Source organism: Pipra filicauda, unplaced genomic scaffold (assembly GCF_003945595.2).
Source record: "Pipra filicauda isolate LSUMZ 115617 unplaced genomic scaffold, ASM394559v2 scaffold96_size2947999_pilon, whole genome shotgun sequence".
NCBI classification, from domain to species: domain Eukaryota; kingdom Metazoa; phylum Chordata; class Aves; order Passeriformes; family Pipridae; genus Pipra; species Pipra filicauda.
In genome coordinates this window covers 326708-352961 of record NW_024105164.1, presented here as the reverse complement: position 1 = coordinate 352961, position 26254 = coordinate 326708, and the positions used below count along the sequence as shown (strand labels likewise).

The window sequence follows — 26254 nt, the reverse complement described above, 5'->3', positions numbered from 1 at the left end:
CGTAAGGCCAAGTCATTTTACATCCATGTGTACTTCAGTGTCTGTAAAAAAGCCCATAAATAATGCTCTCAGAAGAAAAATTATTTGAAGCCCTCCATGAAAGGTGCTATGCAAGCCCAAACTGCCATAGTCAAGCCAGCCCCAACAATACCTCATGGAATGTGTGCCTTTCACTTTTGTTCTGAGGCTATGGGGAACAATGCCCTTTCAGGACAAGAGATGTCTGCAATTCATGGTGAATTTCCCTCCCTTCTCTCATTAAAATCCATTCATTTTCAGTTCAGCCTCTTCATTCTCAAAAATACATCTTGGATATTTGTCAACTTCTATTCATCTTACTTAGTCTGTGCATCTAATCTCTTTGAGACTAAACATTCCCTCCAATGGCAGACCCTTAGGAGTGTTATTCTGCCAATTGGGACACATAAGGAGAGCCTCTTGGCAAGATGGCTTATTCTTGGGGAACAGAGAGACATTTTTGATTAGTGAGACCTCAGGCATTTATGCTGTGCAGGACACCACAATGCTCAGCACTCAGTGAAATCAGAAGAGAACCACTGCCTTGAAAAGCAAAATGCTTACTGGCAAATGTTTTTTCAAAATGGGTATTGGAAAGCTGGCTTCAGTGCCCAGTTTAGTTCACTACTCCCTGTGCAGTTTCAGGCAGGCCACTTCATCTGAGCCTGTAGCCTGGAAAGCAGTAACACAAACTTCCTTCTTCTGCGTGTTATTCTATCTGCTTCATGCTCTGACATGAGGAGAGCAGAACTGTGATGGTGTTATTCCCTAGTAGTAAGTGAAGGGAGATTGACTCCTATCAGATTAAACTGATCCAACTGTGAAATCATAGCAGCTTCGGCTCACTAGCAATTTAGAAGTGTTTCATCCGCTGACAAAGAAAGACTCTGTCCTCAGCTCCTTACATTTGCTGGTTTACCCTGTCCTCTTTAAAAGGGAAAGAAACTGTCCGGGACTGCCTCTCAAGCAGGACACTTCTACTGCCCTTCTACTGCCCTACCTCGAGAGATTCTTTAGAGCTTAGTGACATCTGGTGGAAACTGGAAGGATCACAAGACTTCTGTGATCACTGAAGTAATTTATAAAAACAAATTTTCAAAATAGTCCCCGAAAAACAAACAACAAAAATGTATTGATTTTATTCTCAGAACCACAAGAGTAAAAAATCAAAGCACGATGTTATAATGATACATACCAAATATTGTATAGTTTGGAGATCAAAGTGGGTGAAATGCTGATGGGACAGAACAGAACTGAAATATAAAAAAATTGGCAGTGGATTTTTGCAGGCATGTAAATTATCAGCCTGATCAAAATACCAGTATAAAAACCAAATTATGCGGGTCACATTTTCTCATCATGCAGTGCCAGGCCCCTGTGATGTAACCAGTCTCCATCATGTTTAAACTTTGCACAAAGCACGTGTATGCCTTCGCCTGGAACGTACCATTGTGGGTTTGTTCCACAACCCACTTGTGAGCAGTTAGATATGTGTGCCCAGAGTTAGGATGAGGTGTGGGTCTGTCAATGGACCTAGTTAATGTTATGTTCAGGCTAATTCTGATAAGGAAAGAGAAAAGGTGTTGCATGAAGTTCATATGAATTATCTCGTTTGATCTACACGCATATGCATGTGAATGGGTTTTTCCATTTTTTTCTAGATCTTTTAAATCTTATGAACATAACAACTATTGCTTTTCCTCTCATTTTTGTAAGTGCGCTTTTTGGATCTGGCTGTGCACAGCATTTCTGCAGCTTCACAAGATGGAGCAAGTATTAACCAACAAGATTTTCTCCTACTGTCTTTTAGATATTGAAACAGTACATCCCCTGGAAGAGAGAGCATTCCCTGTATTTGCCAAAGGTTTTGTGAGGCCTTTGATAAAGGCGAAAAATCTGAAATATTACTAATCAGTCTCCTTTTCCCCTTCATCCCTTTTTAGAATTCATAGTGGAAAAGAATGAATTTAGAAGGAGGAAATCAGTAAAATGATGGTCAAAGTTTTCAGAAGCGACTGTGAAGGCTACAGCACAGATCCAGCTGCTGCTGAGAATCCAGAATGTGGATACACATTGAAGAGTGCTGAACCGGGATCTTAATGCCGCTGGTAAGTTTAACAATCGCAGCCTGGTGCTACAACTTACCTTCTCATTCTCTGGTAAGAAAGAATTAGGTTAGAGGACAAAGGAGGGTGGATTTTCAGCCTACCAAGTCCAAAGTGGATACCCTCTTTGATACTTAGGAGAAAATTTTTCAGTCTAAGGATTCATGTTGTCTGCCCCGAGCTCCTCAGACCTCTGCCTCCCTTCACATGCAAGCTCATCTCTGCAGTGGTGTCATGATGTATAGTATCACTGCTGGTAACCTTATTAGCAGAGCCAATTGTCCAAAGACCTTCATGGATGAGGCTGCTTGCTATTGTATGAGCTCTAGCCCTATTGTTCATGACAGCACTAGGTGACCTAATTCACTCCAGTGGGTCCATCACACATATCCTCACACCCTCTGACAGTCCATTGTCGCCATCAGTCCTGTTAGTGCTCTGCGAGCCCTCGCTTCGTGTTCGTACAAGCACAAAGCTACACACAGAGGGGGCCCTTACCAAAAGGCATACCAGTCAGGGGGGATTTACATGGGCACAGGACATGAGCCTAAAGCTGCTTGGGCATACCTTAGGCCTTTAACATAGCAGACTATATGGAGTCTTTGGAGTTTTGAGTAAGCCCATTATTTTAGCTTCCCTGATCAGCACTGGAGGAGGATAGAGTTCTGCTGATACTGAGGAACTCGTGGAACTAATATGAAAGAGTAATAAGCCATTAAGTCCATACACACAGAGAAAGCCATGTTCAGCACCACACTATACACATGCCATCTTCTGAGGCAGAAAGATTGTCCTATACAGACAAGAATGAAGATAAATTCCCCACTTACAAAGTCTCTGGTAGCTGTAAAAGGTTGAATGTTTTTGATTCTTCTCTGTAGAGAGCAGTGTTACGTACATACACTCACACACAAGCACACACGTTGTAGCTTGCTTTTGTGTAGATTAGTCTCTGATTTGGCAGAAGGTGAGAACAAAGGAAAAAGAACCTTATTACAAGAAGTTAAAGAAAGGTGGGAATTCTCTCTGCTTGCCCCAATTCCTATATGATTTGTTGGCAGCCTGCATCCATCATCATCCTGTGTCTAGTGAATGCATCCACACTAATACAGATGTCCTTCCCAATCTTGCCAGTTTCCTCACAGACCAGTAGAGATCATGTATGTTTGTGATATGAGATCAATTAGGAATGAGTATATTCTGTCTCTTCCAGAAGCCAAGACAATTGCAATGCACAGGCTTGGCCCTGCCTGAGCTGTTGAAGTAGTTGAGAGTTAAAAGCAGATCAGTCACATCCCAGTCAGTGTTCAAAGAACAGCCTGACAGGAAGAGAAGTGCTGACATTTTGGAGGGAAACCACAAAGGGAATTGAACATGTGTATGCCCTGTGGCTGAAAGCTGTGGAGAGGACAGGGTGTCCTCCCTTTGGTGGGCAGAAGGGCAGCCAGAATGTATCTCACAAACACATTAGTTACAGATCATTTTGGTGGAAATGGTGGAAAAGAAGAGATGAGGGTGTGATTAAGGTTTACCAACATTGCATTGGTAAGAAGCAGACAAGTGAACAATACCAAATGTGCTTTGAGTATGGGCCAGCCTCATCTATCAGAGCAGAGTGGTAGAAGTGAGGTGTGCAAACCTGTTGCTCTATTGACTGAAGAGCTGAGAGGGGAGAAATGTTGACAAAGGGGAACTAAAAAAGTTTTATTGAATTAATATTTTTAACATGTTTACTTGTTGTTTGTGCTCCCAGTTTAATCTGTGTCCTTCTCAGAACTCCAAGGAAGTAATTGAATTTCATCAGATGCTTTGATAGAGCTCAAAACAGTGTTATGTAAGTCCCCAGAAGGACTCCTTGTGTAATTGAACCTGGCCTTTTGAGCCACTGACAAAGTCTAGCAGAAGAACATAACTCAGCAGCCACCCAGCTCTTAGCTAGGAATCTAAGTGAATGTTGATGAGAAGGCGAGTAGGTGGAGAAGTCTCTATGAGATTGAAAATCTCAGCAGGAGCTGGCATGGAATGCTTTGGAAGGAGATGCTCTTGCCTAGAGCAATATTGCTCCGAAGGAGCCTGGCATTTGTATTGAGCTGAGTGGTGTGGTCATCCCAGTGCTGCTGGCATTCCAGGCTTTGTCTGGGCTCTGACTATGGGAACAGTTTTCAAACTTTTGATCTAAAATTGCTGTCAAGCAAAAGGAATGATGCTCAGCCTGTGCTAAGTGACTCAAGTTAGGTGATGCTAGAAGAATTTCTATCTGTCAAATAACTACTTTGTCCCTACTCACTTTTCCAATGATACATTAGCAGAATCCTACTCTTTCCCCTAGTGAAATGTTTCCCTCAATGATGCAGCAATAATTTCCTAATAATAGAGATAGATATACGCTACATGTATCCTAATTCATGCGCAGAGGTGAAGGGGAATGTGTGGTAGCGCTGAAAAGTGCAAGAATGAAGAATATTTTATGCTTCATATTGTCTTTTCCTTGAGTACTCACTGGACACTTTGCAAGCATTGCCTGTGACTCATGCGTCTTCTTTAAGACAGCAAAGCAGTAGACAAGGAAATACTGTCAAGAAACTTATCTTACAATAAATTATCCATATGGTGAAGAGAGGAACCCAGGAGTTCTGGAGGAGTATGTGTAATGCTATTACAAGTTAAATAAACTAACATTTTATTTCTTAGATCTACTGAAAGTCAAAATTCCCCAAGAGTCATTCAATTATTTCATTTTAAGATTTAAAAAAAAAAAAAAAGGTCAGAAAGCATTGTCCATGCTCCTGTTGAATACTCAACTACAAGTTTTGCCTGGTTTCAGTGGATAAAAAAGGATGAAGGCAGTATAATTTAATGAGAGACCAAGGCTCATTTCCTGCTTCTGGAACGATGCCAGCCTCTTGAGCACCATGAGAATGTTACCAGGATGGTTCCTTTGACGACAGCAGTAAAGTCAGGAGCAGTAAAACAAAGACCTGAGTGAGGTTTGAGATTTTCTTACAAAGACTCAGTTTTGATCCGTTGTTTCACCCGACATTTCTGAAAGTGTGTGAGCTAAGTTTCTGTCTGCTACAGGTGCACTTTTGTTACCTTTTGTGGCAAGACTGCAGGCCTGGCATGCTTTCTCCTGATGCTGTAGCCCAAGCTCCTGCTTTATCAGCACTTTTACACATACAATAATGGCAGTTTCCTTGCACTCTTAGTGGGGATTTGCTTTGTGAATACTAGTGTTGCTATAGCTACATTTCCCTAATGTTCATTATTTCTCATAGTGTCCTTGTCACTCATCCAAAGATGCCGGCATTAAGCAAGCTCACAGCAGTCGTTTCTGCCTTGGGAGCTATTAGTAGGTGTACTGAATGAGCCAAGAGGTACTACAGCTTGTGCTTTGCCTGGGATAAATCTGCTTCAGTCATGAAGGAAGTGGTAATGGGAGTAGTTAGGAGCTTTTTTACAGCAGTGTGATTGGAAAGGAAAGCCTACAATCACTGGCATGCCTTTCAAAGAGGGTTGAACAGGAAGGAGGAGAAGGAATTGTCATCCCTCAAGAGAACAAATGCAGGGAGGGGAGGGAGCACAGGCAACTTCAGTTAATTGCTCAGTTGTGTAATGAGCTGGGGTGCTGGACAGCTACTGTATAGTCCCTATTGTGTCTGTCGCCTGGTTGGGGGTGTACTGCTCTCAGGCATTTTAGCTGCTTTTTGTTTTTTTTGTTTTTGAATGGTTCAATGAGCAAGCTAAATAACACTGTAATTCAGAGCAGGATTGCAAAAAGTTCACTGTCCCTCAGGCCTGCATGTGTAGCTGCTGCTGTGCAGAAAAGGCGATGAATTCTGAACAGCCACCTACTTCATATGGGAGGACACTGAAGAGTTAAGACTAACCAAAAAAGTAGAGATGATCATTGGCAGATCTTGCAGACTGGCATCCAAGAGATGGTCAATACTCTGCGTCTTCACTTAAACTCTCATATTGATCAGTCCTTAAGTGCTATTAAAACAGCAAAAAGCTCTCACATGTAAAGTAGGCACCAAAAAACTATATCTCCTAATTTCAGTAGACATGCAGCTGTTGAATGGAATCTTATCCTCTCCCTATACGAGTACTGGCATATTAAGGCCACTGTGATGATTAAGAAATTGGAATGTCTGTCGTATAAGGAGAAGTTGAGACAATTGTGCTTGTTTAGTTTGGAGAAGAGAATGCTCAGAGGGAACTTATCAATAGATACAAATTCCTAAAAGGGAGGGAGTAAATAAGAAGGAGGAAAGAGAGTCCTCTTAGTGGTGTCCAGAGACAGGATAAGTTGCAATGGGCACAAACTGAAATCCAGGAGGATGGTCAAATATCAGAACAGGTTGCCTAGACAGGTGATGGAGCCTCCACCCTGAGGTATCCAAAACTCACCTGAACATAGTCTTGAGCTCTAGGTGACACTGCTGTGAGTTTAAGGGTTTAGACTAGATGCTTCCCAGAGGTTCCTTCCAATCTCAACTATTTTCTGTCATGGTTCTTATTAGTTTTCGGTTGTTCCATCTATTGGGTCTGGAGATGCAGGAATGAAGTATGAGGTTCTGTTATTCCTGGTATGCACAAAGTAAGTAAACAAGGAAAAAAAAAAACTTATGTCTGTATGGCACTAGAGAACACTCTTCTGGTTTCACAAGCTTATTTCTAAACCTGCAGAGCTACATCAGTGCAAGATTATGTGCAAATCATAAAACTTTACTGTTACACATATCTTTATAAGTGCTGTACCCTTCCATCACACACGTTGCTGGACATTTAAAGATTCATCAGATATTGGACTGTAACCCTCAATATGCTTAGCCTGTAAGGGAGACCTCTCTTTTCAGTATAAAGATCTCAACTGACATCTATTTTTTGTAGTATTACAATGTATTTGGTCATCTTTGCAAGCAATAGGTAGGCAATCTTCATTTTGAGTCAGCTTTGTGATTTAACAGCTCTGAGAAATACCGTTGTCCTTCACTGGAGTGTTTTGCATCTGGAGTTGCTGTTCCAGTGTAATTTCAGTAAGTAAGGCACTCAGATTATGCTAAGTATCATTTAAAGTGCTATTAATTAGCCCTAACACTGTAAACAAAGAGACGATAGTATAGATAAACTTACATCCTCAAATGCTGAGAATAGATAAACTTACATCCTCAAATGCTGAGAACTCTTCGAGTTGTGGAGCATCAAACAGGCATCTGGTCTGGGTGCAGCACACCGTGCAGACACTGTCTGTGGAAGAATCACCCTGTTTTGGTCATTTGAACTATTGTATTATTTCCCAGAATGAAACAATTCCATTGAGTATTACTACTGTCCACTAGAAAGAATGTTCATATGTTAACTTCTTGCTGCACTTTTAGGCAAAGGCAAGAACTCACGGTGACTTAATTTCGAGTAGCAAGTGAGAGCAGCCTACAAGCCCTCTGTTACACTTAACTGGCTATGTTTATTCTGAAGCTAAGAGATATTCACAGCACAGCACAGGTTAACCTGCTCAGGTTAACCCTCATGGGGATCACATTCCGTAGTATGCAATGATCGGGGTCATCACACCACGATGTGTGATGTTACCTCTAGCCCTCATTCTGCAGATGAATTTGCAATATACTGGAAAAAGAAACCAGTTTACAGAGATTATCTCACACTAAATAAACTCCAACTGAATTAGATTCAGACACTCACAGTGTTCTATAAAACCAATTTTTGTAAAACTGTGGGAGGATTTCCCATTACTCACAATTTTCAATAAGAAAGAACGTGCTTCATTCCAAAAGCACTCCTGCTTTAAGGTCAAGAGCAAGGTTATTCATAAGTTAGCCTCTTATCAGATTTAGACAGATCTTTTCCTGAGGCTGTCTGAGCACTTCATTATCATTATTTTAGGCTCTGTAGGACCAGAAGCAGTATGGGTGTATAGTTGTCAGAAGCATGCGGCACCTGCCTGGCCAGGCAGGAATTTGCCAGGCTGGAGCAAGAGCACTGCGTCCTGCCAAGCCTGTCTTGGTAACACTTTTGAGTGAACTTCAGTGAAAGTTCATGGAATGGTTCTGTGCAAAGGGCACAAGTGACTGCGATTAATGCTGTCACAGTGACAGTCACGATTTGCCCCTAGATGGCAGTGATTGCTGCTCTTTGGCAGTACGAGCCGTGTTTGCACGTATTTTTTCCATCGCAGAAGGGCCTGTTCAGTAAAAAATCCTCATCTCTTGCATATTAGGATGTGTGCAAATTCCAGTCAGAGCACTTTATATGCTAAATAATATCTCATCAGAAATCGGCCAGAGCAGTATGATCCTATTTTCTGACTGAGGAAAGATAGTTTTATGTGTAGACAAAGAATCAGAGCTTTCATCAACTAGGTTTAGTTCCTAAGTTTTTCAAAGCTCTGTAGATCTTCACCAAATCATCAACCATTGCTTCATTTCCCTATGATTGAAATAGGACAGTAGGTTTTCCTTTCTTTCCAGTTTATCCTGATTTGTCAAGTCGTTTGAGCTCTTGAAAGAGTGGATTACCTTTTGTTCCAAATGAATGCATATCAGTGAGCCTTGATCTCCACAGGAGTTCTACGTGAATGAAGAACGAAGGAGTGGAACTCTGATTTCTGCTGTGTATGGGGGGAAATGCTTATCAGCTGCTGGATGTAGCCAGAATCCCCTATACTTAAATGGTTAAGTCTTTAACTGTTCTCAGTTTATCTACACTTTGAGCTCAGTAGTCCTATCTACAAAGGATGTGAGTGTACCCCAGTAGTACAGTGTAAAAGAAGAAAACTGTTAGGTCCAGATAATCCTGCTTAAGTGGTTTGGCCTCTTCAGGAAGTCTGCAGCAAAGCTGGAAGCTGAATCCCTGAATCCTGCCTTTAAAGAGGGAGCTGACAACATATGGTTCCTTACCATCTCCAAGAGACCATATATTGCAGTCACATCTGCCAAACACTTTCTGGTGATGACTCATTGTTTATTTCTCCAAACATGGTGTCTATTGTAGGATGAAGCTGTGTTCATTTCAGTCCTTCCATTCCTCAAATTATCTGCTGTCTAGGCTGTCAGCATGGAGATCAGGAGCAACCTGGACTGAGGTGACCCCCTTTAGCTTCAAACACGTACAGAACCCTTGTAAGACTGCAGTTTTCTTAAAATATTTTCAGACCGTGGATTGAGAGACTTGCTCTGTAGGATTGCCCCAGAACTGTGACAGATGTAGGGCTTGTCACCCAGCATGTGGTAAATTGTGTCCATTTGGCTCTGCCTAAAGTTGGTCTCAGAGCCTAGGAGATTTTCTGTGAGTGAGAGTTTCTTTGATATGAAACAGATTACAGAATATCTGGAAGGACAATTCTGTTTTATCTTACTCTGCAGCAGCCTTAGAGGACCAGACCTGTATAAAAGTGTATGTCTCATCCAAACCCAAGTCCAGTTTGAGGGAGTATGTCATTATGGGGATCATAACCATAGTATCTTTATCTGTATAAAGGTATTTAATTATCACGTTCCCAAAGAATAAGATCATGACATATGGCAAAATGTCTTAGAGGTCAGTAATAACGGCTTCAGAGGAATGTACAAAAGGTACCATCATCACAAAATCTGCCTTTAGAAGAATTTTAAATATATGCTCCAATTAATAAAATATTTTTCCCTAGAGCTCTTATTAGTTAGTAGTTAAGTATTGCAGCTGCTTTTTCATAAAACAAAATTGAAATTAAACAGATTGTTTTCAGAAATCTTTTTAATATCCCTGTAAAACAGGAAAAACTTATGTCAAACAGCAAACACATCTGTCAAACAGCTGCAAAGATAATGCACAAATGTGGAGAAACAAATGCTGTGAGGATTGTCTTCTAAATCCAGAATGCTTGTTCTAAACTACAGAAAAAAACACCTTTGCATCAAGTACAGGAATATTTTCAGAGATGCTTATTAAAATTGTTGTGGTACAAAAAGTCAATTGTGCATTCATGTGCAGTGTAGTGCATTCATTGCCTAGTACTTGTGCAGTAATTAAAGTCATAGTGAAAGGCCAAATACCAAATGAAAGTAACAAAGGTATGAAAAAAATTTGGCTGATGACATTTGAAAAAATTGTGCGAACAGTCCCTTAAATGCAACATGAAGATAGTAAATGCAGAATGTATGGAAAGTAATGCTGAAAGAAAGGAACAAATGCAATGAATTTAAGACAAAACATTGAATTCTGCTTATGTTTATACCACTATAAATCCATGGTTACTCCTGGATTTATTTAGCATTATTCTGAAACTTTATCAATATGTTTGAAATTAACATCTGGCTCAAATAATAAACTGCATTTCTGTCTTTTGCTGCCTTCTAGCAGACTATTGGAGGCCAGAAAGAAAAAATGGGCCTTGGCCTTAATTATGGTTATATTACAGTGGATTTTTCTAAAAGTCATACTTTTAATTAGCATTTAATCCCCTGTTCTTTCTGAAAAATAAACCTCTTATTCATAATGAAAATAGACAGGCATTTTATTGTCTTGCTTCTACTTCAGTTTTATATCCAATGCCTCTTAATATTTTTTCTTTTCCTGAAATCAAAGAATTTTTAAAAATATGTACAACTCAGTCAGATTGCTAGTTTCCTGTGTTTAAAAGTTATTCTTCCAATGGACATGTAATCACTTCCATATACGTCACCTTCTAGATAAAGGACTTAGAAGTAGTACTATAGAAACAAGTGCAATCTTACAACTTTAACAGCATATTTGTGCTCAAATCCATTCACATGAACAGAAATACTTTTTACAAGAGAAATAAACTGTACAGAGAGTTCTTTACTCTAATTTAAAGATTTGATTCAGCCCCAACTGAAATCAGTGGGACTTCCCATAGATCAGTTCAAATCCTAGGTAAGAATTACAAGATAGTTAATCAGTGGAAAGGATCAGGGGAAGATGAAATGTATGCATGTGCCACAACGCACATACAGTCATTTCACCTGGCTTAGTGTTGCATCCCTTTTTATACGGATGTAGAATGAAAGAATACTGTTCATCTACATCTGTGCATATTGCTAAGCTCTTCCTTTGAAGAGAACCAATGAGAGTTTAAAGGCATTCTATTTTTACTGTTAGTTTCTTGATTTAAGATGACTATTGAAGGTGGTATAAAACCCTAGGCTGGAGTGATGACTGGAAATGGTTCTACATTGTTCAAGCAACCAAATTGAGTCCTTCCACACAAAAGCATAACTACTCTAATAAATACTGCTTTGCAGTCCAGAAGCCAGTAGTGCATAACAATAGATGAGGAACAACTAATCTTCCACAAACACCAGCAAAACCTTAGATCTTTATAGCTGCCATCTGGAAAGTAAAGCTAATATCCTTGCCACAGTCCCAAAATATTTTCATAACAATTAATATATTATTACACAGAATGTAAAAATTGTCCATGGCAATTTAAAGCAGCAGTGTTGCAGTGCTGGCTGGCTGCTTCTCCAAACTTTGAGCCAAGATTTAAATGACTTACCCAGGATGTGTTAAGCAAGGTTTTGAAATGCCTTAGAAATCAGAGTAATCTAAAAAAACACATAATAACACTCATCTGTCCTGGCTTAACATCTCTTTAAAGTAACTGCTGAGTGGTCCCTGGAGTCCAAGGGGAAAGCAAGAGGGAAGAGTCATATTGTAGTCAGTAGGAATCCATTGTTCGGAGGATCTGAAGGACTTCCAGCACAACTTCATAACAGAATAAATACTCATCCTGTATGAAGAGACACCAATGTGAAACACCTGGTAACATTCAACATAAATTCTAGACAAAGAAGGACAGACTAGTCGAATCGCTGTTTATAACATCATCATCTTTGTAATATGGATACAAAACCTTACATATTACAGAGAATCCTTGTTCTTTTTTCCCATCACTTGTAGAAGTTCAGGAACGCTGTATTTTAAGCATGTGTTCAACTCTCATTTAGGTCAGTGAAGGTTATCTATCTACTTAATTTTAGTCATGCTCAATCATTATACTGAAGAAAAATGTATCAAAGCATGTGCTAAAATGGAAGGAAGAACTTATCCTAGACTTCTCTTGCTTTTATTCCCACCACCTGTTTTCTCTGAATTGAGTTAGCTGCATCTTGTCTTTTCCTGTGTGAAAAGTCTTTTTGAGAGTTGTTTTAACTCAGCAGTAGAAGGGTTTACTTGGTGATGATAACTCAGCAATAGCAAGAATTCAGCTGAAGGCTGCAATTTTGCAGGGTAGAGTTTATAGTATCTCACTGTTTTTGTGAGCCTTGCTTTTCTTCTTGCTTTAGAAACAGAAAGAGGTGTATGTTTTATCTGTACTATACTACTGCTTGGCTTTTATTTCAATTATTTAGTGAGGGACAGACTTCCATATTTTAAACTAGACACCACTTGCCTGGAAGGCTGTTATTTTCCACAAATGAGAGCACTAAAATTATATTTTAAGCCCCAGATTTATCAAAGCATGTGGATATGTACCACTAATTGAGGCTTTTAAAAATCATAGTTTAGTCAAATATTGAGAACTTACCTTAGTTTGGATCATGCCAAAACGCTGATCTCTCAAATCCCTCACTATCTGCTTGATGTTGAACTATAGGAAGAGAACAATTTTTATTTGGTTGACATGCAAATTATAAAGAAAGATTTAAGCATATTTAGGTGGGGAAGCTGTGACACTTCTTTTAGAGATAGTATATTAACTTATTAACTTTGTTGTTCGAAACAAAAGCTGGGTTTATTCACCTGTGTTGTTAGGGTGAATTCTAAGAGGAATTACTCTGTTCTAAGATGCCCCCACCATGCTGTTGACATCTATACCAGTTTGCAATACTTAACAATGATCTGTTTGATACTTACACATAAATCTTTTTCTATATAGCTGAGCAGAATTTCAATACACAGCAAAACTCCACTTCTTCCAATGCCAGTGCTGCAGTGAGCAACAATAGGTCCTGTACTGTGAGCTTTTCTCATGTGACAAATAAATTTTACAAGCTGCTCGGCCAGTTTGGGAATATTGTGGTCTGGCCAAGTGGTGAATTGCAAATGACTTATAAAGCGCTTCTCTTCTGTCTGGAAGAGAGAGACCAAAAAGGTTAAAAATTATCGGTCCTAAAACCAATTTTCAAGGAATTCCACTAAAAATTTTCCTTTAGCCTCATTCTTAGTCAATTGTTTGTGTACCCTGAAATTCTTCAGCTTTTTATATTTGGCTCTAATAAGATTTCTTTAGGTTTCCTGTAATGCACTCAGAAGACACAAGCCTAGGAAATTTACTTTGTATGATTTTAATGTGACACTGAAGTTATTCTGTTGTCTCAAAAGGATGTAGTTATCTCATTTGTTGTTTAGAAAGGAAAAAAAAAACAAAAACATTTGTTAAATTGGAACATTACAGTACTGTTTGCTAAAACTGTTATTTTAGCTGAATTAAGCCTTACTAATAGAAGGGTAGTAATATGAATGCCATGATATTAAGATCATAAATGCTATTCTGGCTATCAGACATAAAAGAATAACTTGTGATTAGATACCCAACAGGAAAACTAACTAAAAAATGCTTACAATACTAAATAAAATGTAGGTTAAATAAAGACTGATATTAACTGAATGGTCCTGGGTCAATACTTCTTGTCGCCAGCTCCTTAATACTAAAGAACTACCTGGATTTTTACTATCAGAAGAATTTGAATGCAAATATGGATTTCTGCTGAAACAAACCCATAGCTTTCTGTAGTAGTTTGATATTGGTCCAGTACAAACATAACAAACTTAAAATTGTCATTTAAACAATCACATATAACATACCATCTTCCCATCTTAAGAGTCTTTTGGAAAGATTCTCATCAAATGCTTTACTATGCTTCACACTCAATAGCATATGGTGAATTGTCTTTTCCTCAAACAGAAAAATTATCTTGATAGAAAAGACACCAAGTTAGTCTGACACAGGTACAAGTCTTTTCGTTATTCCACTAAATATGTGTCCTGTAGAAAATTTTACAGAGTTACTACTGAGGCAAGACTGAGAGACTTATAGTTGCCCTGATTTCCCTGTTCTTACACCTGGATTCTGTATTTGCTAAGTTTCTAAAAATTTGCTGCTAGATTCATAGTTTCACATGTATTCATGTCTTTTGATGAATGAAAAAAGTATCATTTGATCTAAATTCTAGGATGAAAACCACCTTCTTCCCCTCTTTCCATCCAGCCACCATTAGAGGATATGAATCTACTTTGGCACAGATGTGATTTGATGAGAACCATAAGCAATTCTGCAAAACACTAAACACACCAGTGACTGTTAGAGGACTCATTTTTGGAAGTTCTTGTCTAAAAGTCTGTAATATCAGATCCATTACTTGTGGAATGAGCAAAGAAATATTATCTCATTAACCCTAAATTCATGCCTGTTATTCAGATTTTTACATTCCTAAAAAATCCAAGCACATGTTATGGAAGAATCAAGCAGTACTACTGGTATCTACTAATTTTAAATATATAATCAATTTCATCATATATAAAAGTATTAAGTCTACTCAACTTACCTGCTTGTTGATCACTTCTATTTTTCTAATTACGAAGTATTCCAGAATCTGGTAATTGTCTAGCCTGAGATGGAAATTTGCCAGGTCTTTAGAGTCATTGGGAGGCTCAGGCCAGTATCGATGACATTTGACTTCCCCTAACTCCACTTCTTTTGTCATCATGGCAATCACATTTGATTCACTCTCCCAGACCATTTGCCAGAAATCGGCCATAGTGGATGGCAGAGGCCCTTGGGTTATGATATAAAAATGTTCCTCTTCTCCAACTTTCATTCTAATATAACTTGCGTTAATGTAGCCATTCTTTTCTCCCAGAGGAACTCGTGTCTTATCATCTGTACAGAAACAGAAAGATCCTTTTGAGCTGTGAATCTGAAATGGAGTTCTACCATCTCCAGCACTCATGAGATAGGGAACCTCAGTCTCTCCATCAAAGTATGGCTCTGGATTCTAGAATAGAATTTGACTAGTAGCACTGATATTAATCACTGCTTATAGGAATTTCCACAGATAAATTGTATTGTTCACTACAGCTTTATTTCTCTTAAGATCCTTGTGTAATACTCTGACAAGACTTCTAATTACCGTGGAATTGTTTGGCAGTGATTCAACATAGTGTGTCCGGTGCTGCTTTTAATATATTGCATAGGAATATTGACACTGGATTTTGGTGTTCTAAATCAGGAAAACTTTTAAGAATATATATACTGCATTCACTGATAAATAGAGATGCTGCAAATTTTTGCATGTGTTGTCCTGCTGCTGCAGTTTACAAAGACATCAAGTGTTCAGAAACTGTTTTCTTTCTGTCATGATACCTCTCAGGGAATCATTGGGCAGTACATTATTTTTTCTTGGATCCTTGCTAATAGCAGTCATTCAGTGCTTGGACCCAAATCTTCTTTCTAAAATGACTTCTCATCAGCGATGAAATTTGTTTCTGACTCTGAGCAGAGCTGAGCAGCTGAAGGGTCTGGTTGGATAATATGTTTTCAAATACTTTTGTAAGAATCTTTATCTTTTGAAGAGTAACTTCATGATTTCCACTGTACTTTTCAGAATTCCACTGTGTCACAAGCAGTAGATGTAGCTGTACATTTACATAGGTTTAAAGAAATGGTATAATTCAATGTCCACAGAAATGTAGATCAGTAACTCTGAGAACAAGGGAAGGAAACACCAAGACAACTAGTCCCCTACCAGACCAAGTCCTGCCTTGTGGAAGATGATACTTTGAATAATTACATATTGTACAATGCAGACATGCTTATGTGAACTCTATCTCTTTTGGAAAAATCTCATTAATCATAATGAATAATTCCATTATTAGCAAAGCTCTCTGTGACTAAGGATGTGGTGAGATTTGCACCTCCTACGTCTCTGTTATAACTGTTTTTCTGTTTTCTGATGTCTTTGTTCACCCAGTGCATGTTTTTGTTACTGTGCATACTTACATGGAAGAATGTCTTGGTATCTGTTTTTATGCCGGTTTTCTGGTGCTTTGGCAGTTCTGCACTCATCTATTGGTTTCACATGTTCTAAAGCCTAGATCAAAAAGAAGTAGTCAATCCATGATGTTCACATCCTCTATAGATAACTTTCACAGTGTCAGTGTGAGCAAACTTTACTGCAGTATATGACCCAAGACTGGCAAATAGACTTCTTACAGAAGAGAATCAATACACCATTCTCTAAACTCCTAGGTAAGGAATTCAAGTTGCTTTATATTTTCTTCAGCCTGAATAACATTTCTAGGCTTTTCAAGTGAGATTTCCAACCTTCATCCTCAGCCTCTGTCATTACAAATCCCTGTTGTATATTGCTGTATGATAGATGTTTGGAATAGTGTCTCGGCCAAATCCATTTATAATGGATAACCTACTGACTAAAGCACTAACTGTTGCACTATTAGCAGTGCAATAATGACAGTGAGTACTTTTCAGTGAGAAAGTGATTAATATAGAGAACACCATCAATGGTACTGAGTGCAAATCATATGGTTGTTAAGTACTTCATAGTAGATTTAGGGGAACATAATGCAGTGTTGTTAGAAGCAGAAATGTGGAAGTTCATTTCATTTACAGTTTTGAGTTACCTTGACTCTTTTTTACTCTTGTACCTATTTGATATGCATTGCATAATGCTCAGCCATCACATTATTCTGCTATACAGTCTATATGAACTGAAATACATGTTACAATTCTTGAACACCTTCATCAGTTACTAGAGGTTTTACTCAGATAAAATATCCATTGGCTTTAGTAACCAGTTCCCTATTAGATCTTTACGTGCAGACATGTGACTCAGCTCATAGTATGCTATACCTACATCAGCAATGGAATAGAATGGAATGAATGGAAATTAATATGTGCCCTTGAGCCTTCAGGGAAAGTCAGCAAATCCTGTACACCTGAGCCTGTTGGATTTTGTACCCAGAAAGTCAGAGATATAAAGGCAAGTGAAAGAAACTGATAATGTTGCAATTACTGTGGAAAAGTGGCAGCAATCCATTTCACTGGTACATCCTTTTCACTGGTACATCCTTTTCACTGGTATATCCTTTAAGGGAAAATTCAGCACTGTGTTGAAGAGTTATGAATCTATTCTTTGGGAATTTGATGATAACTGAGTACTCTATTTATGCCCTGAAAAAGCGATTTTATATGCCTTCCTAATTTTACATTTTTTCATTATTTAAATGCCATTAGATGTAATTATGTGTTTTCATTACCTATGGAGTTACATTACTTTTTATTTTAATTTCACAAAATTCCTGACTTTCTTAGCGCCTTGTGGCAATGAGTTCCGTGGATAACTGTTGCATTGTGTGAAACATTTTCCTTTCAACTGAGTGTTTCTACATTAGTGAATCCCTGGAAGCATGGATTTCTTGCTTAGTGCAGCCCTTGGGATAGTTCTTAGGCAGATGTTCAGCAGAGCTGAGGGGTAATAGGAAATCAGTCTAGGAAAAAGTGATTCATACTCTACTTTAGTGTGTTATTTATTTTCATTACACATGGGCAGTATCTTTGGACAGAGAACAGTCTAAGCCCGACCTACGTGGAAAGAGGAAGATACAAATACTTAGTATCTGCCAAACAGCAGAATAGAAACCCCATTCTGGCTGGAATAATTCTCAGGGAAAGTGGATTGAATAAAGACATACAAGTTGATCTCCCATACAGTATCAGAAAGCTATTAAAAACCACTTTCTTAGCTGTGCTAAACAGTTAGATCTTAAAAAGGAATCACACTTTACCATAAACTCCTTTAACACCTCTTGATTCTCAATCCGCAACTGAAGGCCTTGAATAAGACCTGTGATGCCAGTCCTTGGATCTAGTCCAGACCGTGATGGTTTCAAGTTAATTAACTGAGTCAGTTCATCTCCAGAAGCAAAGGTTCTGTCTATATATCAACAACAACAACAAAAACCACAAAACCAAAACACAGCAACAAAAAAAAACAAACAAGAAGTTTTTAATTATTATTGTTCATAGTGCAAGGTCCTGGCCTAAAAAAACTAGGGAGCTGGAGTATGTATGTACATTTTGATGCTTGTATTGTGGAAGCAAAATGTGAGAAAATGTTAGAAAATATTTTTGGCTTACTTATGTTCACAGCAGAAAGAAGAATAAGTCAGCACCATGGATACAACTAGCACTACATTTCATGTTATTTGGAAGTAGATCCAACTGTTGCAACTTATTGCCTCATACAATTTCTAAATACAGTCTGTTCTAAATAAACCGTTCTTGCTGAACTGTAAACTTTAATGCTACTTTATACTGGTATAGGAGACTGGCCACATCTTCACAGGGAATCATCTTCATGTTTCCAACACTTCCCTGAAAATTGGTATTGCCACACCCCACTGCTAGGAATAATCACTGCATATTCTTCTTTCCTGAAGTTAGAAAATATTTTTTCTTCTCATCTTATCTCACACTCCACTTCAAAAAAAAGGTGTGAACTACCTTTCATGCACCAAAGTCAGGTTTCAGTTTTACTAAGTTGCTCATCCTGAAGTACATATTCTGATCCAATACTTGACAAATTAAGAAAATGGATAAACATTATCTCTCCGGAAATATCACTGCTCTACTGGAAGAACTTTTGTTACCATGTTGAGTAAGAACAGTAGCTTGTTTGGTAAAAATTAATGGTTTGAGCTGGGGGAATTATGGAATTTGTCTTTTTTATTCATAGGCTACTGTTGGCAAAGAATAACATGCCAGCTGTCTCAAAGAAAACCTGATTATATGTTTCACGGGTTTGTTATAGGCTGAAGACAAGGAGCAATGCTGTGTTCTCCTCTTGTAAGATATCATCTCTACTTTTCACTATTCTCTGTTAGAAAAGTGTTGTGCTTGCTATGTTTCTGTCTGGGCTACAACTTTCCTCTGCCTTTCCTGAGCTTCTAAGACACTTTCTGCTCACTTTCTGTTCTCTGACTCTCACAAGTGTGAGGGTGTTCCTATTGGCTATTCAAGAGTGCCAGTGAAGAGAGATCCCCACTCCAGACAGAGGACACTATTTCCCATATACCTCTCTTTCCTTCCAGATCAAATGGAATTTAAAACTCCTGAACTCTGAGCATGTAGTAGATGATAGATCAGTTATAATTTTCTGTTTGCTGTCCAGCATGGCTTGGTAGTCTGAGGGAGATAACTGTGGTATGCTTCTGATAAGAGTTATCAGCAATTCATTGTTTCCACAGGGCAAGAAGAAGCAGAGAGAGAGAGACCTGCATTTCAGATAATCTATGGGATACTGCAGCATCCTGAGTGTGATTCCTTTCACAAATTATTCTCATCTGGGGCAGAAAGAGTTTAATTTCCATAAAGGAACAATTAGGCGGATTCTTTCTGTAAACTCTTCTGGTGTCGAAGAGGCTTTGGCACCTGAGCTGTAAAAGTGCTTCAGTGTGTGCTTAAGCACATCAGTTCTAGAGGTTTTAATGAAGTTGTTATGTGAAGTGAAATTCAGTGATTCTGGGAACAAAGTCTTGAGATATAATTTGGCCCTTCATTGTGCGTTTTTGTTTAAGTGTTTAATTTATTTTTCTGAAAAGTAAATTAAAAGTAAATGAGAGCAGTAAGGGAGATAGAAGAGAGCTCCTGCTGTATGTCTTCTTTTGGAGATGCCTTCATATGTGGAAGTGGTAAAAATTGTGTCTTGAGTGCCCTGGTTTTTGAGACTCAAAGAGCAAATCCTTAGCTTGTACACAAGGGACTACTGTTGTTCTCAATGTACATATATGGAGGAGCTGGGCTATAATGTTAAAGAAACAAAAGAAGTTTTTGCATGGTTACTTCTAGGTAGAACAGGAATCCTGTGGGGCATAACATCATCTTCATTGTTCCAGCTGTCTGACTCAGACTGATGATTTTCTCTTCCACAGCCTTCACATTCTGAATCTTTCTGTGACCTGTAAAACAGCGTTAGTTGAAGTGGCAGAAGCTTTGATACTCTGAACTGTATAAAGATTCTAGGTTTAATATATTTTTGATCACTTTCAACTTTCTTGAGCAACTACTTGCAAGAATTAATCTGAACTCTAAAGAACATAAGTTCAAGGAGTAGTAGGAGCATTTTGTCTGGAGTATTGTTCGCAACTATAGCCAGTGAAAACCACTATTATTTGTATTGTATGTGGTGGTTGTTGTTTTTTTTTCTCAGAGATAAGAGCATACTTAGAATAAAAAGTTGCTCAAAGTTGACTGGAAGTAACATTTCCCACAGTCATAGACAATTTTTCATGTATGACCTATTTCAGTTGTTAGGCAATTATAGCTTAATTGGCTTTGAGTGTTAATTTTTCCTAAAATATTTAGAACATTTTAGGGCACTGTAATATCTTTTAGGTAGAAGCTAATTCTGCAGTCCAGAATATAGCTATAACATGTACAGCATGGTTTAAATATTCCTCTACTGACTAACTCAGATACCCTTTAGTAGGCTTAAGCATATCACAGTCTTACACTATCCTGTCCTATGTGCGATCATAATGTTAGAAACACTAAAAGGTACACTTAATAGTGAGGGGCATCGAGTCTGTGTTCACATGGATGTTCTCAATTGCAGATGCTCTCAGAACTTTAAAAACTTATCTCTGCAAGCAGATAGGGAAGATTTTCGTTGCTAATTGATTGACCAAATAATGTTTTACAAAATTTTGTTTTAAATGTGAATATTTGTCCTTTTTTTCATTTATTTGGGTTATAAATGCTAAATAAGATCGTATTTCATATATTTGGCATAATTGTAATTAAACTGTCCACGTATTACCAATACTCAATTATTCTTAGATTTCCCATTATCCTAAAGATTTAAAATTTGAAGTAAAATTCTTCCCTTCTTGTACTATGTACTTGCTTTGGAGTAACATCCTCTAATTCTCTGGATTCTTGTATGTCTGGACTTCACATCTGTATCGTTACAGCCATAGTACCTCAGGGTCCAGCCCAGGCTGCAAGATCTGCTTGGAACTCAGTAAAACCCACGGGAACCCTGCCCACCAAGGTGACAGTGCTACCACTGTTCTCTCCCCTCCTCAGCTGGAAAGGCCAAAGCTGGTTTAGGCAATTCCTCATGAGCTGTTACACCTGGAAGCTTACATTCCATTTGTCTTAGTAATTGTGTGGAAGCTGTTTAGCAGTTCTTGCTGCAGATGGAGCTGCATTCCAATAGAACTGTATTTCTGTCATTTGGGACACGAGTGCATTTGCATACCATTATTAGGACAGCTCTGGAAATATAGGCATAAATTATCCATACTATTTATTTTAATAGTTTTACTTCATTTGAAAGACTTACCTGTCTGAAATGTTACTGATGATATCCCTATAGTCTTGTCCAGCCAGCTGACCTTGAAGAGAATTGTGTGTACTTTCTAGATCCTGCAGCTGTGAAAAAATCAGTACACAGAAACATCAAGAATATAGTTACTTTCATCAGCATTCTTTCTTATTTCTGACAGAAATGTGTCCTTCACTCAAGAAGGAAAATAGTTTCCTCTTTCAGAAGAAAGTATGTATTGCAATATCTGCTGGGAGTAAAAAGCCCTTTCAGCTGCATTTGTGAGTTTCAGAACAATACAGTCTTCAGACATCTCTACAGCTTAGCATGCATGAATGAACTTTGAAAAGGTTCATATTTGTTATATCCTCTCTGATCTCATAAAGAGAATCACAGGAATCAGGAGTCACACTCCTCACCAGCTCTTGGCAGCAGAAAGCACGTGTTCAGTGTCTGAGATGGAACTGTTGGTAATAATTTACTTTTTTTATCTCAGACATAAAGATGCCAGTGGAAGAAGTAGGATGCAGCTGCTCTGCTGGAGAAATGCTCAACTAGAAGAGAAGACAGACTCTTGATCACCCTCCATATGCAGTAGAAGCAATAGTATAGGTGGTTGGTTTTCCATCCTAGAGAGTAATTCTAGGTCCTGCGTTTAAATAATGATGCAGGACATCTGCTGTTGGTATGTGGAAGAAGTTCTTTTTCAGCTGTAACAGTGATAGAAAATTATTTATATATTAGTTCAAAGTGGTGTTTCTTCTTTCCTTGCTTGATATTCCAGATGCACTCAGAAACTGCCCTGGCATACTACACAGTATAAAGTAGTGAATGCCCCACAGAATCTTAATGGTAGCCACCACTTATACATATTTTCTTACTTTTGTGCATGTTTTTCCACACTAGATTGGGGACATTCGTAGCTGCCTATTTAACCATGAATTCATCTACCCAGTTTCTGCACCTTCTGACTATATAGATTGGAGACTGTTATATTGATTTTTGGTTTTAATTTGCAAAGGAAAGGTATTTTACTGCTTCTCTTTTTTTGCATATATATTTTTTCAGTAGTTTGTCATTTTCAAAGTCTACATCTTTGGAGTAGATGATAGTTGTGCTCTACAAAGTAAAGCATAAATAGTTTCTATTCATAGGAGACAGCTAAAGGTAAACTGGAAATAATGAAGAAGAGAGAGTTGATGGAACCAATTCAGCAAAAACACTTAGCATGTGCTTTAGGTTAGGCATGTGCTATGCTGAACTAGACAGACTTAACCCTATTTACTTTAAAACCACTTTAAAACTAAATTTGTGCCTTAATACCTTATAACTCAGGGATCTGATAAGGAACCTGTAACCCTACCACTATCTCCTACTTCTGATATTATTTCTTGGGTGTACTCTTTTGTCAGATCTTAGATATGACCTTGTTTTGATATTAAATTTCACCTATCTCTAAAAGTTGGGTTCCAACATCCATTCCAACACTGTATTTAAAATCTCCTCAAAGAAATTCCTCTTCAAGGTTTTCTCAGCTTATTCATATCAAGGATTTCTATCACTTTTTCTAGTTTGATTATATTGGTTGAATCAGGGTTTAGTTTTTTTATTTGAGAAGACCTAAATTTCTCATATTTTCTGAGGGGCTTTACAGTTGTAAACTTAGAAATATTGTGAAATTTGATGTGGAATGTTTTTGTGGACTTATTAAGATTCAAAACATAACCATGTTTGAAGAAGTTTAGATGCCTTGGACTCATGAATATTAGTGGAAGACAATTGAATAGAAATCTTTTAATGTATATACTTTAGAAATACTGAAAGGATAGTAAAATTAATAAATTATTTATTTCAGTATTATAAAGAATCAGAACAAGACTTGCATATGCAACCTTCCTTCCCCTCACCCATTTTGCATATGTATTATATTAATAATATGCTCTTATTTCAGTTGAATTCCCTGACTCGCTTCAGTGTCAGCAGCTCCAGTCATTGCAGCACATTTCCCTCACATTAATCTTTTTTCAACAAGAAGGTGTGGTTCTTGCCCACATTGCAGCAAACCCATTTTGTAAACAAACATATGAGTACATTGCCCAATAACTTCTGATAACTTCTCCAATTTTACCTTGCTGCACATCTGGTTGGAGCCTTCTTCCTTGAAACTGAAAACAGGTTGAGCTCGCAGACTTTCCTCAGCACTAGCTGAACACCAGAAAGCAAAATCAAAACAAAATGTGTGAAAATATAGATCCATTTCTTCTCTGACAGCTACATCAAAGGACTTTGACCTTGGAAGAGGCACTGAGATAAGTGCAAGAAACTGGCATGGAATATCCCTTTCATGGATGGTCTGAGAGGGTTAGTACAGCCCAAACACCATGTATCACCACTGAAGAAGCCAGCATAATTCAGACTTGAAAGATACACTGAAGTACAGCCCTGTATAAACAGCAGTTATAAATAAAAAAACTGAAACAGACTTTAAATCTGCCCTCCCTAACCCAGCCCATTCCTTTGCAGTGCTAAGGGGCAAATACCATAGATTAACTTTGGTGCCAGTGCTTCTATAATACCACTGGGTTTTGCTGGTCCAGGAAATCAGTTTAAACTTCTCATAAACTGTGTAATTCACCGATGTCATGTAAGATGAAAATAGCAATGGCAGTGTCTTCTTGACTGAGAATACTTGAAACGGAGGCTCCAGTTTGAATTCTATATGCTTCCCACTGGAGTTTGTCCACATTACAGGAAACATTTCAGTATTCAAAGAAATAGGAAGTTGAGGACCACAATCTATTGGTAATACTATATCCTTGCTTCCACTCTCAGCTTTAATTAGTGTTTAATTTCTGAGTATTCAGTAGAGCAGAGCATAGAGCACAAGTTTCTTCCATAGAGTTAGTCAGCTCTCTTAGTACTGCCCTGTGCAAGATCGGTGTGCTCTCAAATTAATAACAATCAACCTGGGAGCAGAGGCTTCTGGATTTGATCAAGAATAAGCATAGAAGAGAAATTGTCTGCCAGACAGAACAGGAGGTGTAGTAGGAATGTAGGAATGGTGGGATGTGAATTATTGGGAAGTGTATTTTAGCAGCTGGCTGTGATTCCATCAGTGAGTTGTATAAAATGAGGTAAAATCAGACCAGGATTCGTGACTAAAAAACACAAGCTGAGTTAAAGCATTCTTGAGGGCCTTGCAGCTTTGCTTCCACTGTTCCTAGACTTAAAAATCACACTTGGATATTCCTTTCCTGTGGTCCTGTGTCTTGAATGGTTTAGACAGTGCTGCAGATCAAGGTGGAGAATGTGTTTGTATCTACAACTATGAATCAAATTAACTGCAAAATTGAACTATTTTGCTAATAGGAAATATGAGTTCAGGCAACACATAATCCCACTTTTATCATATACTGAGTGGATGTAGCTGCTTACCAGGCTCTGCTTTTGTGTTTGTGGGGGAAGGTCTGTTACTCTGATTGCCTGAATAAGCCCAGTGCAAAGCCACACTTCGACAGACTGTGAGTTGGACGGTTCCTTGAGCCTTGCGCAGCAAATCCGTAACTGTTTGGCGTGGCAGACCAGAGACAAAAGTCTCATTCACCTGAAAAATACAATGATTTGTATTTCCAGATTCCTGTAACAGAAAGATTTTTTTTAATCACATATCCTAGCCTTGAGCAATCTTTGCATAACTTCTTTGCACTTCATATGCCCTCATTTTCTCCAGTTTTTGCTTGATCCTCTCCTCTCTACGTCTTATAGTATAATTGCCAGCAGGACACCACAGAAGTACAGTCTGAGACAGTAAGAGGACAGTGTTTCCCCCATTCTTCAGACAGAAGATGGAGAAGCAAAGGAAGTAAGTGAAAAACAGAAAAGCAAAGAGAAAATACTGAAACTCCTGGAGGGGGAAGAAAAAATAATTTGAGGTAAAGAAAAAAAAAAAGGATGATTTATATTAAAAGGTGGTAAGGTAAGGTGGTTAGGATAGTAAGATTTTAAATAAATAATCAAAATCTCTGTTTTCAGCTTTGCTTGTCTTCATAATACCTAACTGGCATCATGAAGGTTCTTCCCAGTGTCCCCATGGTTAGCTGTTACGTGCAGGCTTGGTCAGCTAACAGTTGTTTCCCTGATCTTTTCATCTGTAATCTTCACTGGGCACAAATACAGTATGGAGTAGTTACAGTTTACTGCTTGCTTTGCTATTCTGGGTCTGCCTCTGCTGGAATGTCCAACTGCCAGCTGTGGAGAGGCCCAGTCCCACAGGAGGCTGAACTCTAGGAAAGAAGTAGGGGCCCCAGAACAGTCCTCTGACCATCAGGAGGCGAGGGACATCACCTTCTACATATTACTATGCCAAGCAGCACCAGATTTCCAATATGCACAATCTTTATACTGAACAGAGGCTCATTATAGACTATATAGAGAAAATGGAGGCCAAAGCAATGAAGAACAAGCATTACCTTAAGTAGAATGTCACCAACTTGAAGCCTCCCATCTAGGTCTGCAATGCTGTCTGGGCTGATGGCTTTTATTAGGATGGCCCTGCCATTTCTTCCACCTACCAGTGCAAATCCTAGGCTTCCATTTTCTGCTTTTTCCAGCTCGATCTTAATAATGAAGTCCTACAACAGAGAAGGATGCAGTCTAAAGTGGAGTTTATTCGGGGCTGTGGTTTTTTTGCATTTTTATTACCAAGAAATCCCATTATACTTCACTGGCTGATGTAGATTATGGGATATATCCTAGTCTTGAATA

General features: G+C 38.4%; 2 protein-coding genes across 2 annotated transcripts in view; one reads left to right on the top strand and one right to left on the bottom strand.

Moving 5' to 3' along the window:
* Positions 1-26254, top strand: part of MAPK8 (mitogen-activated protein kinase 8) — a 183516-nt gene that overhangs the window by 45981 nt on the left and 111281 nt on the right. Inside the window, exon 2 of the mRNA XM_039391445.1 lies at positions 1962-2126. The gene's annotated coding sequence lies outside the window, so the exon portion shown is untranslated. The remainder of the gene's footprint in view (positions 1-1961; positions 2127-26254) is intronic.
* FRMPD2 (FERM and PDZ domain containing 2) overlaps positions 9913-26254 on the bottom strand; it is a 73532-nt gene continuing 57190 nt past the window's right edge. The window contains exons 37-47 of the mRNA XM_027718356.2: positions 25960-26121; positions 24926-25094; positions 23619-23695; positions 21509-21597; positions 20005-20120; positions 17949-18097; positions 16144-16234; positions 14690-15024; positions 12999-13214; positions 12670-12732; positions 9913-11871 (exon numbers count right to left, since the gene is read on the bottom strand). Of these exons, the coding sequence (XP_027574157.2) occupies positions 11800-11871; positions 12670-12732; positions 12999-13214; positions 14690-15024; positions 16144-16234; positions 17949-18097; positions 20005-20120; positions 21509-21597; positions 23619-23695; positions 24926-25094; positions 25960-26121 (1539 nt within the window). The 3' untranslated portion in view covers positions 9913-11799. The remainder of the gene's footprint in view (positions 11872-12669; positions 12733-12998; positions 13215-14689; positions 15025-16143; positions 16235-17948; positions 18098-20004; positions 20121-21508; positions 21598-23618; positions 23696-24925; positions 25095-25959; positions 26122-26254) is intronic.